This window comes from Bufo bufo, chromosome 9 (genome assembly GCF_905171765.1).
Source record: "Bufo bufo chromosome 9, aBufBuf1.1, whole genome shotgun sequence".
NCBI classification, from domain to species: domain Eukaryota; kingdom Metazoa; phylum Chordata; class Amphibia; order Anura; family Bufonidae; genus Bufo; species Bufo bufo.
In genome coordinates, this window is record NC_053397.1 from 139122349 (window position 1) to 139135841 (window position 13493).

The window sequence follows — 13493 nt, forward strand, 5'->3', positions numbered from 1 at the left end:
ATCGTAACCAAAGAGCCCAGAACAACAATCCAAGAGATTATAGATCAAGGTACTTCAGTGTCAGCACCGTCCGTCACTGTCTTAGTCAAAGTAGATGTAATAGAAGATGACCAAGGAGGAAACCACTGTTGAAAGCAAATCCTAAAAATGTGAGACTGGAATTTGCATATTATCTAGCCACAAAGCTTCTGGGAGAACGTCCTTTGGACAGATAGATAAAACTGGATCTTTTTTGGCAAGTCACATCAGCTCTATTTTTACAGATGAAAAAATGAAGCGTGCAAAGAAAAGAACATTGTATCTGCTGTGAAACATGGAGGAGGCTTGATTATGTTTTGGGGTTGCTTTGCTGCATCTGGCACAGGTTGTCTTGAATCTGTGCAGGGTACAATGCAATTTCAAGACTAGCATTCTAGAGAGAAATGTGCTGCCCAGTTGCAGAAAGCTTGGTCTCAGACACAGATCATGGATCCACCAACAGGTTAATGACCCAAAACATACAGCTAAAAATGTCCAAGAAAGGCTAAGAGCTAAGCATTGGACTATTCTGAAGTGGCGTTCCATGAGCCCTATGAATCCTATTGAACATTGTACATGTTGTACTTGTTGATGTTTATGATGTACCTTTAAAATGGCAATAAAAGCTATTTTTAAAATGAAATAAATCCTATTGAACATCTGTGGAAGGAGCTGAAACATGTCGTCTGGAGAAGGCACCCTTCAGACCTGAGACAGCTGGAGCAGTTTGCACATGAGAAGTGGGCCAAAATACTTGTGGACATGTGCAGAAGTCTCATTGAGAGTTACAGAAATCACATGATTGCAGCGATTGCCTCAAAAGGTTTTGCAGCAAAATATTAAACTAAGGGTACCATCATTTTTGTTCAGGCCAGTTTAATTTTTTGTTCATAAAAAATCTATATCTGATATTCGTCAGCTGATTTTCAGTAAATTTTATTATTACTTTTGTCAGTTGTTGATCATTGTGGGATTTTCTTCCGTTAACCCTTAGGATACCTGATGTTTTTTAGTTTTTGCTGTTTCATTTTTCTTCCTTATCTTCCATGAGCCATAACTTTTTTATTTTTTCGTTCACATAGATGTATGAGGGCTTATTTTTTGCAGGACAAGTTGTACTTTCTAATGCCACCATTTAATATAGTATACAATGTAGTGGGTAGTGGAAAAAAAATATCCAAATCGTGTGGAATTGGAAAAAAAAAACGCAATTCCTCCAATGTTTTACGACGTTTGTTCCCACGTTCCCCCATAACTTTTTATAGCTATATCTACTGAGCTGTGTGGGGGCTCATTATTTGCAGGACAATCTGTAGTTTTTATTGATACCATTTTGGAGTGTATGTGTGACTTTTTGATCACTTTTACTATTTTTGGGTAAGAGAAGCGATGAAAAAATGGCAAATTGTCAATTTTGACCCTTTTTTCCATTACGCCATTCGCTGTATTGGAAAAATATAAAAAAAAAATTATAGTACGGTTGTTTTCATGTGCGGTGATGCCCATGATGTTTATATTTTTTGTTATTTATGTATTTAGTTTTTATTCCACGGAAAGGGGGGTGATTTCAACTGTTATATTTTTTTATCTTATATTTTTTTTACAGTTTTTTTTAAGCTCGTATTTAAGACTACAAAATCTTTTTTTTATTTATTTTTTATTCTGAACAATCATGGGTCTTTTAGACCCATTATTTGTACAGAATTGCTCATTTCTTATTAAGAATTGCAGCTTCAATACTCTGGGTCTCTTCAGAGAGACCCGGCGTATTAAATTAAATTACCAGCATCTTCATTGGCTGCAGAGGATCCCGATAAGAACCCTGGGTTTTTCACCCTTTAGATACCGTGATCTCCCTAGATCACGGCATCTAAAGGCTGTAATGACCACGATAGTCAATATTGCTGGTCACAGTCATTAGCCGTGGGTCTCTGCTGTTTGAAACAGCGGAGATCCGCCGGCCGTGACACCCGCTGCACACGCGAGTGGACGCTATGTTTGCCCTTACTTGTACAGCGCTGGTAGCGAACGGTTTAACGGAAGGGTACCAACAATTTCAAGATAGTGTACAAGCTGTGTGAGTGTATTGGCAGGATATGATGGCTGGCTGCTGCACTGTGCGGAGACACTTTTAAGTAATATACGTGTTTTAGGAAAGAGATAGATGTTTGGCTACACATTGCAGCAGATCAGCAGTGTCTGTGGAATTATATGTTGATTGTGGTTTCAAGTTCTAATGGTCCAGGAAACAACATTGTATGTTGAAAATATTGTAACCTGAGACCACTGCACTGTATAGTTCTACATAGCCTCTTAATGAGACAATATTTTAACATTTTATACAGTATTACAAAGTGTGAATAGTTGCTCAAATTATTCAGCACTATTTTTTGTTATACAATCTCCTTATGTATAGACAGCATTGTATCTCTGATATCACTGATGACATTTTGAAACATTATAAACTCTCTTATTTATTTGTTAGTCCGGGGAGATGGTTCTGTTGGATGGTGGCTGTGAAGCATCCTGTTATGTCAGTGACATTACCCGTACGTGGCCTGTGAATGGCAAGTGAGTATTGAGTGGTTTATTTCTTTGTCTTTCAATTCAATAAGAAAGTAATACAAAAGAAAATCTATTTCTCTATGTAGTAACTGGTTAAACCTTATTTATCCCCACAAACTGACTGAAGGGTTAAATAGAATAAGTTATATGATCTGTATGAAGGACAGGATGCTGGGTGACATCATACTAGATGGAGAATATGTGTTTTGAATGTATTTATGGTAGGCAGATCACCACTGTATATTGTATTAAATGGTCATAAACATTTATTTGTAAAATAGTTGAAAACACAATCAAAAATAAAACCATACATATAGTAGCCTATGCCTCAGAAAGGGATGGACGTCTAGGATAGCTGATAGAGCCAACCAGAGATATATTAATCCTCTCCAGAGTAATTCAGTGTCTTTGAGAAGATACTCTAGTGGTTCAAAGATCCATATTAGACTTGTGTGTTGCACAGTATTAGAAAAAAGAAGCCGAATCCTAAGATGATCAATCCCAACCAGTTTTTTGGTCAATCCAGGCGGTCTATAAAAAGATAGCTTAAAGAATGGGAGGAGAGCTGCCACTGAGGAAGGGGAAAGAGGTCCCTGAAACGCGTCTGGCGTGAAAGCTACTTACTCCCATTGAATCAACAGTAAGTAGAGGCCTCTACACAGATGACTGCATAGTCCAACTAAATATTTGAAAAACTGGAGCGCTCCAAATACCAGAAATATTCTTAACAGACTTACGGCATCAACTCCCGCGATACCCTGCTACGAGACACACGTTGAGATCCTCCTGTAAACCACGTGACATGCCGGCGTGTGTACCAGCGAGCATGCCAGGATAACGAACATAGTAGCAGAATAGGGAATCAGCGTCGGGTATGTAATTGAGCCAAAAATCTGAAAAGAAGAGAAGGTAAGAATTATCTACCTACCTACATTAAGTGTGATATCACTTTTATATACCAAACATACAACTATCTGTTGAAACCGAGTCCGGACTTTCTTAATTATATAATCTGGATTATACACAAACTGAGGACCCATCTCAAAAGGTGTAACCACACAAGAAGATAGTTTGCTTACAATTGTGTGATAATAAGTGGATTCTTATTCACGGGAGACGTGCCCCTTTTTTCTAATACTGTGCAACACACAAGTCTAATATAGATCTTTGAACCACTAGAGTATCTTCTCAAAGAACACTGAATGAACTTACTCTGGACAGGATTAATATATCTCTGGTTGGCTCTATCAGCTATTCTAGACGCCCATCCCTTTCTGAGGCATAGGCTACTATATCTATGGTTTTATTTTTGATTGTGTTTTTAACTCTTTTACAAATAAATGTTTATGACCATTTAATACAATATACAGTGGTGATCTGCTTACCATTAACCACCTCAGCTCCCCTAGCTTAAACACCCTTAATGGCCAGACCACTTTTTACAATTCTGCACTACACTACTTTCACGGTTTATTGCTCGGTCATGCAACTTACCACCCAAATGAATTTTACCTCCTTTTCTTCTCACTAATAGAGCTTTCATTTGGTGGTATTTCATTGCTGCTGACATTTTTACTTTTTTGTTATTAATCGAAATTTACCGTTTTTTTTGCAAAAAAATGACATTTTTTACTTTCAGTTGTAAAATTTTTCAAATAAAACTACATTTCTATTTAAATTTTTCTCTAAATTTATTGTTCTACATGTCTTTGATAAAAAAAAAATGTTTGGGTAAAAAAAAAAAATGGTTTGGGTAAAAGTTATGGCGTTTACAAACTATGGTACAAAAATGTGAATTTCCGCTTTTTAAAGCAGCTCTGACTTTCTGAGCACCTGTCATGTTTCCTGAGGTTCTACAATGCCCAGATAGTAGAAAAACCCCACAAATGACTCCATTTCGGATAGTAGACACCCTAAAGTATTCGCTGATGGGCATAGTGAGTTCATAGAACTTTTTATTTTTTGTCCCAAGTTAGCAGAAAATGATGATTTCTTTTTTTTTTTTTTTTACAAAGTCTCATATTCCACTAACTTGTGACAAAAAATAAAAACTTCCATGAACTCACTATGCCCATCACGAAATACCTTGGGGTGTCTTCTTTCCAAAATGTGGTCACTTGTGGGGTAGTTATACTGCCCTGGCATTTTAGGGGCCCTAATGCGTGAGAAGTAGTTTGAAATCAAAATGTGTAAAAAATGCCCTGTGAAATCCTAAAGGTGCTCTTTGGAATGTGGGCCCCTTTGCCCACCTAGGCTGCAAAAAAGTGTCACACATGTGGTATCGCCGTACTCAGGAGAAGTTGGGCAATGTGTTTTGGGGTGTCTTTTTACATATACCCATGCTGGGTGAGAGAAATATCTCGGCAAAAGACAACTTTTCCCATTTTTTTATACAAAGTTGGCATTTGACCAAGATATTTATCTCACCCAGCATGGGTATATGTAAAATGACACCCCAAAACACATTGCCCAACTTCTCCTGAGTACGGCGATACCACATGTGTGACACTTTTTTGCAGCCTAGATGCGCAAAGGGGCCCAAATTCCTTTTAGGAGGGCATTTTTAGACATTTGGATCCCAGACTTCTTCGCACGCTTTAGGGCCCCTAAAATGCCAGGGCAGTATAAATACCCCACATGTGACCCCATTTTGGAAAGAAGACACCCCAAGGTATTCAATGAGGGGCATGGCGAGTTCATAGAAGATTATTATTTTTTGCACAAGTTAGCGGAAATTCTTTTTTGTTTTTTTCTCACAAAGTCTCCCTTTCCGCTAACTTGGGACAAAAATTTCAATCTTTCATGGACTCAATATGCCCCTCAGCGAATACCTTGGGGTGTCTTCTTTCCAAAATGGGGTCATTTGTGGGGTGTTTGTACTGCCCTGGCATTTGAGGGTCTCCACAATCATTACATGTATGGCCAGCATTAGGAGTTTCTGCTATTCTCCTTATATTGAGCATACAGGTAATGAGATATTTTTTTTCCGTTCAGCCTCTGGGCTGAAAGAAAAAATGAACGGCACAGATTTCTTCATTCGCATCGATCAATGTGGATGAAAAAATCTCTGCCCAAAAAAAAAAAAGGAGGGGAAAGGCGTCTGCCACAACATAGGAGCTCCGCCCAACATCCAAACCCACTCAGCTCGTATGCCCTGGCAAACCCGATTTCTCCATTCACATCAATCGATGTGAATGAATAAATCATTGCCGGGATTTTATTATTATTATTTTTTATATACAAAGTGTTTGCCAAAGCATATGAACACCGCGCCCCTCAGCTCATATGCCTCGGCAAACATATCTTTTACTGCAGAGGAGAAATCTCGTCTTGCAGCGCCGCATACACTGACTTTTGTGTAATCTGACAGCAGCGCGATGCTTCTGTCAGAATGCACATTAGTGCTGCAGCTCGTTCATCGGTTGGTCCACCTAGAAGGTAAAAAAAACAAAACAGAAAAAACCAGGCCGCAACGCAATAAATTTATTAACATTAAGTTTTTATAACATTTGAACGGAACATTAACTTTTATAAACTTTAACCTTTTGAACAGAACATTAACTTTTTTGCTTACCGGTGATTTTTTTTTTGTTTAGTTTTTTTTACCTTTATAGGACAAACCTCTCCTTCCCCATGGGACAATGTGCAAAGCTCAAATCGCCCAGAGATGTGGCGAAGTATATTATGCACTTTGTCCCAGGTGAAAGGAGAGGTTTGCAGCAACTGTGAGTGAAAGGGCCCTAACAGCCCTGTGTGCCTGTCCTGTGGAACGCAATCCCTATGCTAAGTGTACCTGTGTGTGGTACTTCCGGAAACACTCCCCTAAGCATAGGGCAGGGTGGTCAGGGTAATCAGAACAGAAATAGCGGGTGTCACGCCTTATTCCACTCCTGCTACAAAAACAACATCTTTTTCGGGGTGACGCTTGGGTTGAGGTACCAGCAACGACACTGGGGAAATGTCGCTCGTGTAGACGGCTCCCTACACTGGAGGTTGGGGCCATGGAACCTCCTGGATATAGGAGGTTCTCGATGATCTCTTCCTGAAATTTGAGGAAGGATCCTGTTCTCCCAGCCTGTAGAGAACAAAACTATTATAGGCAGCCAATTGAATTAAATATACAGACACCTTCTTATACCAGCGTCTGGTGCAGCGGGACACTAAATAAGGAGCCAACATCTGGTCATTGAAGTCCACCCCTCCCATGAGCAAATTATAGTCGTGGACTGAGAGGGGTTTTTCAATGACACTGGTTGCCCGTTCTATTTGTATTGTCGTGTCTGCGTGAATGGAGGAGAGCATGTAAACGTCACGCTTGTCTCTCCATTTCACCGCGAGCAGTTCTTCGTTACACAAGGCAGCCCTCTCCCCCCTTGCAAGACGGGTGGTAACGAGCCGTTGGGGGAAGCCCCGGCGACTAGGTCGCGCGGTGCCACAGCAGCCAATCTGTTCTAGGAACAAATGCCTGAAGAGGGGCACACTTGTGTAGAAATTGTCCACATAAAGATGGTACCCCTTGCCAAATAAGGGTGACACCAAGTCCCAGACTGTCTTCCCACTGCTCCCCAGGTAGTCAGGGCAACCGACCGGCTCCAGGGTCTGATCTTTACCCTCATAGATCCGAAATTTGTGGGTATAGCCTGTGGCCCTTTCACAGAGCTTATACAATTTGACCCCATACCGGGCGCGCTTGCTTGGGATGTATTGTTTGAAGCCAAGGCGCCCGGTAAAATGTATAAGGGACTCGTCTACGCAGATGTTTTGCTCAGGGGTATACAAATCTGCAAATTTGGTGTTGAAGTGGTCTATGAGGGGCCGAATTTTGTGGAGCCGGTCAAAAGCTGGGTGGCCTCTGGGACGAGAGGTGCTGTTGTCGCTAAAGTGCAGGAAACGCAGGATGGTCTCAAATCGTGTCCTGGACATGGCAGCAGAGAACATGGGCATGTGATGAATTGGGTTCGTGGACCAATATGACCGCAATTCATTCTTTTTTGTCAGGCCCATGTTGAGGAGAAGGCCCAGAAAAATTTTAATTTCGGAAACTTGGACGGGTTTCCACCGGAAAGACTGGGCATAAAAGCTTCCCGGGTTGGCGGCTATAAATTGAGTGGCATACCGATTTGATTCTGCCACGACTAAGTCCAAGAGCTCCGCAGTCAAGAACAGCTCAAAAAATCCCAGTGCCGAACCGATCTGAGCTGTCTCAACCCGAACTCCAGACTGGGCGGTGAAAGGGGGAACTATTGGTGCGGCTGAAGTTGGGGGCTGCCAATCAGGGTTTGCCAGCACCTCAGGGACTCTAGGGCCTGTCTGTGCGGTGGCTGCGACGGGGTAACTACTGCACGTGCCACCGTACCAGCTTCAACTGCCCTTCTGGTGCTCGCCACTTCACCATGTTGTACGGCAGTGCTGGTACTAGGTCCAGGATGGGCTGCGCTGCTGGTGTATGCCTCACCACGTAATCCGACAGCGCCAGCCCCACTCTGCTGCCCTTGAAGCGGATCCTGCGCAACCTGTGGTCTATCAACACGGGGCCGGGTACGCCTGGTGCTATCAGGGACCTCAACCTCCTCGTCCGAACTTTGGGTCAGACTGCCACTGCTTTCTACAGGTTCATATTCTGACCCGCTAGATTCGTCAGAGGAGGGTTCCCATTCCTCATCCGACTGGGTCAGAATCCTGTAGGCCTCTTCAGAAGAATACCCCTTATTTGCCATTTGGTCAACTAAATTTAGGGGGTATTCCCTGAGACTACCCAAGAAAAAAAGCAAGCCTGTCTTACAAATGGGAGGCTAGCGAAGTACCGGAAGCCTGATCGGGCCAACACTGCGTTTTGGGTGGAGGGCGAGCTAAGGTGACACTAACACTATTATAGATCTGACTGTGATCAGTTCTGATCACTTACAGATACTATAAAAGTACAAATGCTGATTAGCGATACGCTAATCAGCGAATCAGTGACTGCGGTGGGCTGGGCGCTAACCTACGCTAACTACCTAACAAAGGGGCCTAAACTATCCTAAAACCTAACAGTCAATACCAGTGGAAAAAAAAAACGTGACAGTTTACACTGATCACTTTTTTCCCTTTCACTAGGTGATTGACAGGGGCGATCAAGGGGTTAATTGGGGTGATGAGGGGTGATCTGGGGCTAAGTGAAGTGTTTAGTGTGTACTCACAGTGATGTGTGCTCCTCTGCTGGGACCAACCGACGAAAAGGACCAGCAGAGGAGCACAGAAGCCATTTAACACATTATATTTATAAATATAAGGTGTTAGATGGCTTCTGATTCGATTTTTTGAAATTCATCAGCCTGCCAGCGACGATCATTGGCTGGCAGGCTGATGATGAACTTGTCCTTTAACTTTTGCCGGCCCGCGATGCGCATGCGCGGGCCAGCTGTGAGCGTAATCTCGCGTCTCGTGAGATGACGCATTGGCGCGTCAAGGAGGAATGAATCGACCGCCTCCGGAACGCAATCCTGCGTTAGGTGGTCCGGAGGAGGTTAATACATTCAAAACACACATTTAGAGTGCCAGTCCATATTCCAAACATTTTTATAAAACTTCTTTCCTGTAAGGGTGAAACAGTGTATGGGACTAGAGCACCTATCCCTTGATCACATAGGAGTGAGCTATTCCTATCAATTTCAACCAGTCTAGAGGGAGAATATGTTTACATTAGCCCTATGTCCATATAGGGAATGGAATCTACCCAGCAACAGTGAATATGTGAATCACATCTGTTTCCAATATGTGTGGATGACATCCTAATTTCAAGTCACCATGCAGCTAAAACATGTGTTTTGCCATTAACCCTTTCCTGCAACCATGCTGTAAATGTACGGCATGGCAAGTAGTACATTCCCATATCATGTCATATATTTACAGCATAGAGATGGCGCCAGCTGGTAACATTCATCTGACACCCTGCCGTGACGCGCAAGATCAGATCTAGTGCCATTGTCTGTAGCGACCGTAGCATCTAGGTGGTTAATAGAGTAAGGGGACTCCCTCAAAACGATTGCAGGTTCCAATGTTTGCTATAGCAGCAGGAGGTCCTACAAAGAAAAAAGAATTTCAAGTTAAAAAAAAATCCCTTTTTCCTTATCCACTCATATACAGTATGTATATAAAGTACACATAATTGGTATTGCCATGTCTGTTACTACCTGATCTATTAAAGAATCATGTTACTTTTCTCACACAGTGAACACCATAGAAAAAAAAAACTTGGCACCTCACATCTCATAAAATGGTATAAAAAGCAATCAAAAAGTCCTATCGCACTATGGTACCAACAAAAAATACAGCCCTTCCCACCAAAAAACAAGACCACACATGCCTGGCTCGAAAACTGAAAATATTATGGGTGTTAGTATATGGTGATGCAAAATAACAAAAGCAACAGATTTTTTATTGCAAAGTTATTTTACGATGCAAAAGTAGTAAAACATTAAAAATATATACAGTATTTTTCATGTGTCTTATGGGTCGAATGCTAATGAGTGCTTGCATTATTAAAGCGCTCATCAGTACAGGATGGCCTGGGGAGCAGTGAATGCAGCGCTCCCTGTGCAGGCTCTGCTTCCTGGTCTTTGTCAGCCGCATGCTGTTCTGTGACCTGCGCAGAGAGTGAGAACACCAGTGTGCTCTGTAAACTTACTCTGTGCAACGTCGGGTCACAACGCAGCAGGAGGAGCAAGAGTGGTGGCGTTGAGCCGACGAGTTAAGTTATAGTATTAGGAAGTGTGAAACTTTATCATCACTCCTTAAGGTTCTTTAGGATCTCTTAGGATTTGCAACTCAAAAATCACAAACAGACAGTATGTAAAATAACATTTAATGAATAACAATAATATGGAAAATAATGAAAATAGAAAAGGTATTATATCAGACATAAGCAACAATGAATCAGAATATAATTATAAGAGCACTAAACAATAACTGGCAAATACAACAAACACAATATAGAATTTTAGGCAATAAGCACGAACTGGTGTTATTTAGCTAAGTAAGACTTAAACCATGATAATAAATTGCTACTTAGCTGTGCTTATAGTCTGCAACGTCCACCTAGGTTTCAAGAAAGAGCCCTGTGGCCAGCTTCAGCTTCTTGATTAAGTAGCTGCAGAAGGGATTGCTCTGGACAACATAGTGTTAGTGTGTTCCTCAAATGAGGCTCCAATGTCCATATTCATGGTCTCCCCTTTTATCCAGATTTTCATGAATGGCTGCATTACCTCTGACTGTCACCGCCGATCCTGGGAGAGATCTTAGAAGTTCAAATAGACTGAAGACTCAGGAGTCTATCTGACATATCTCTCTTGTTTTTATTGTTGCTGACAGGTTTCCACCCCTTTGCAGATGCTGCTCATTATCAGTCAGGTGGCTCTTTATATAGTCTGCCTCTCACTTGTTTCCCTGCGGCTGATAGTTCTTCTGTGGAGTGCTCTGCTCCAGTTTCTACTCAAGTTAAGTCATTTTCCCTTTTCCTGTTGTGTCTGTTCTGACTAGGCCTCAGGGAGCCACTTTCAGTTTGGAAGGAGCCGGTTGCCTCTTTCCCTGTTCCCTAAGCTGAGGGTTTGGTGCAGTGTTTCAGCAGTCTCAGGTTCCTGTGCATGTGCATTTCTACCTTTGAGATTTGCACATGTTAGCAGCTTAGGGAAAGAATCAGGGATTGCTAGGAGATGACCTCTTTGTTCCCTAGTTTTGGGGCCTAGTCTGTTGTTTTGGTGAGGTTCCCTTTGGTTGTCTGTCCTTCCCCGTACTACCCGTAACACTGCCCTTTTGGTTATTCACTAAATACCGGCACATATGTGCTGTAACTTCTCCCACATCACTTTCCCACCATTCCTACATATCGTATCGAATAACATCTGTCTAATATACCTTATTTTGTTAACCTTAGTATATGGAAATTTATATACTAAACAGTTCTCAACCACCTCGCCATACTATTAACATATAGAGGCTTTGCCCTCAAGGGTTTTCTCATTCATTGATTAGTGTGAATGTGACCAGTTCTCATGGAAAGCATTCTGCTCAATGTTTAGCCATTACAAACCCCTCCTCTAGCTAGGATAATCGATGATGAATAGGACAATGAGATTTATATGTCCGTGGTCATCTGCTTCTGAACAGAGGTCTGACTGGAGGTTTTAGAAACATTGTGGGTCTGATTTGGGGTCCTATATAACATTAGGGGTCTGATCTGAGATATGATTGGGGGTCTTATTAACATTTGAGGTCTAATCTGAGGTCTGAATGAGGGTCTTAATAACATTGGGGGTCTGTTCTGAGGTCTGATTAACATTTGGGGGTCTGAGCTGGGGTCTGATGAAAAACATTTTCCTCCTCTAAAACCTAGGTGTTTCTTATGGGTATATATGTGTGTGTGTGTGTGTGTGTATATATATATATATATATATATATATATACACTCACCTAAAGAATTATTAGGAACACCATACTAATACGTGCTGGACACCCTTTTGCCTTCAAAACTGCCTTAATTCTACGTGGCATTGATTCATTCTTTAGAAATGTTGGCCCATATTGATAGGATAGCATCTTGCAGTTGATGGAGATTTGAGGGATGCACATCCAGGGCACGAAGCTCCCGTTCCACCACATCCCAAAGATGCTCTATTGGGTTGAGATCTGGTGACTGTGGGGGCCATTTTAGTACAGTGAACTCATTGTCATGTTCAAGAAACCAATTTGAAATGATTCGAGCTTTGTGACATGGTGCATTATCCTGCTGGAAGTAGCCATCAGAGGATGGATACATGTTCTCATTCTGTTTACGCCAAATTCGGACGCTACCATTTGAATGTTTCAACAGAAATCGAGACTCATCAGACCAGGCAACATTTTTCCAGTCTTCAACAGTCCAATTTTGGTGAGCTCGTGCAAATTGTAGCCTTTTTTTCCTATTTGTAGTGGAGATGAGTGGCACCCGGTGGGGTCTTCTGCTGTTGTAGCCCATCCGCCTCAAGGTTGTGCGTGTTGTGGCTTCATAAATGCTTTGCTGCATACCTCGGTTGTAAAGAGTGGTTATTTCAGTCACCGTTGCTCTTCTATCAGCTTGAATTAGTCGGCCCATTCTCCTCTGACCTCTAGCATCCACAAGGCATTTTTGCCCACAGGACTGCCACATACTGGATGTTTTTCCCTTTTCACACCATTCTTTGTAAACCCTAGAAATGGTTGTGCGTGAAAATCCCAGTAACTGAGCAGATTGTGAAATACTCAGACCGGCCCGTCTGGCACCAACAACCATGCCACGCTCAAAATTGCTTAAATCACCTTTCTTTCCCATTCTGACATTCAGTTTGGAGTTCAGGAGATTGTCTTGACCAGGACCACCCCCCTAAATGCATTGAAGCAACTGCCATGTGATTGGTTGACTAGATAATTGCATTAATGAGAAATAGAACAGGTGTTCCTAATAATTCTTTAGGTGAGTGTATATATATATATATATATATATATATATATATATATAAAAATTTGATATCAAAGTAATTGTATCAACCTTAACAATATGGTTTTCATATTTATACCTCACAGTGAACCCAATAGAAGCTAAAAAAAAAAACAGAACTGCAATTTTTGTCTACATCCCCAAAAATTTTATAAGAAGCAGTCAAAAACTCAAATATACCCCAAGATGATACAAATCAAAAGAGAACTTTTCCAGCGAAAAAATGACCCCTTTTGCTCTTTTTAGCAAATCCCATGATCCAAAATCTAAATGCACTCTTTCCATTTGAAGCCCTGCCGTGTTACCAAACAGCAGTTTATGACTACATTTGGGTATTTCCATACTTGGGAGAAATGCATAACGGATTATGTAGTGCTTTTTCTCCTTCTAATTTTTTAGGCTAAATCAACTTATTATTGGA

The 13493-nt window shown here is 41.5% G+C and overlaps 1 protein-coding gene across 2 annotated transcripts in view; it reads left to right on the forward strand.

Annotated features, from left to right (window-relative positions):
* XPNPEP3 (X-prolyl aminopeptidase 3) overlaps nucleotides 1–13493 on the forward strand; it is a 720273-nt gene that overhangs the window by 544786 nt on the left and 161994 nt on the right. For both annotated transcript variants that reach the window (XM_040406553.1, XM_040406552.1), the window contains one exon: nucleotides 2504–2589. In XM_040406553.1, coding sequence (XP_040262487.1) covers nucleotides 2504–2589 — 86 coding nt within the window. The remainder of the gene's footprint in view (nucleotides 1–2503; nucleotides 2590–13493) is intronic.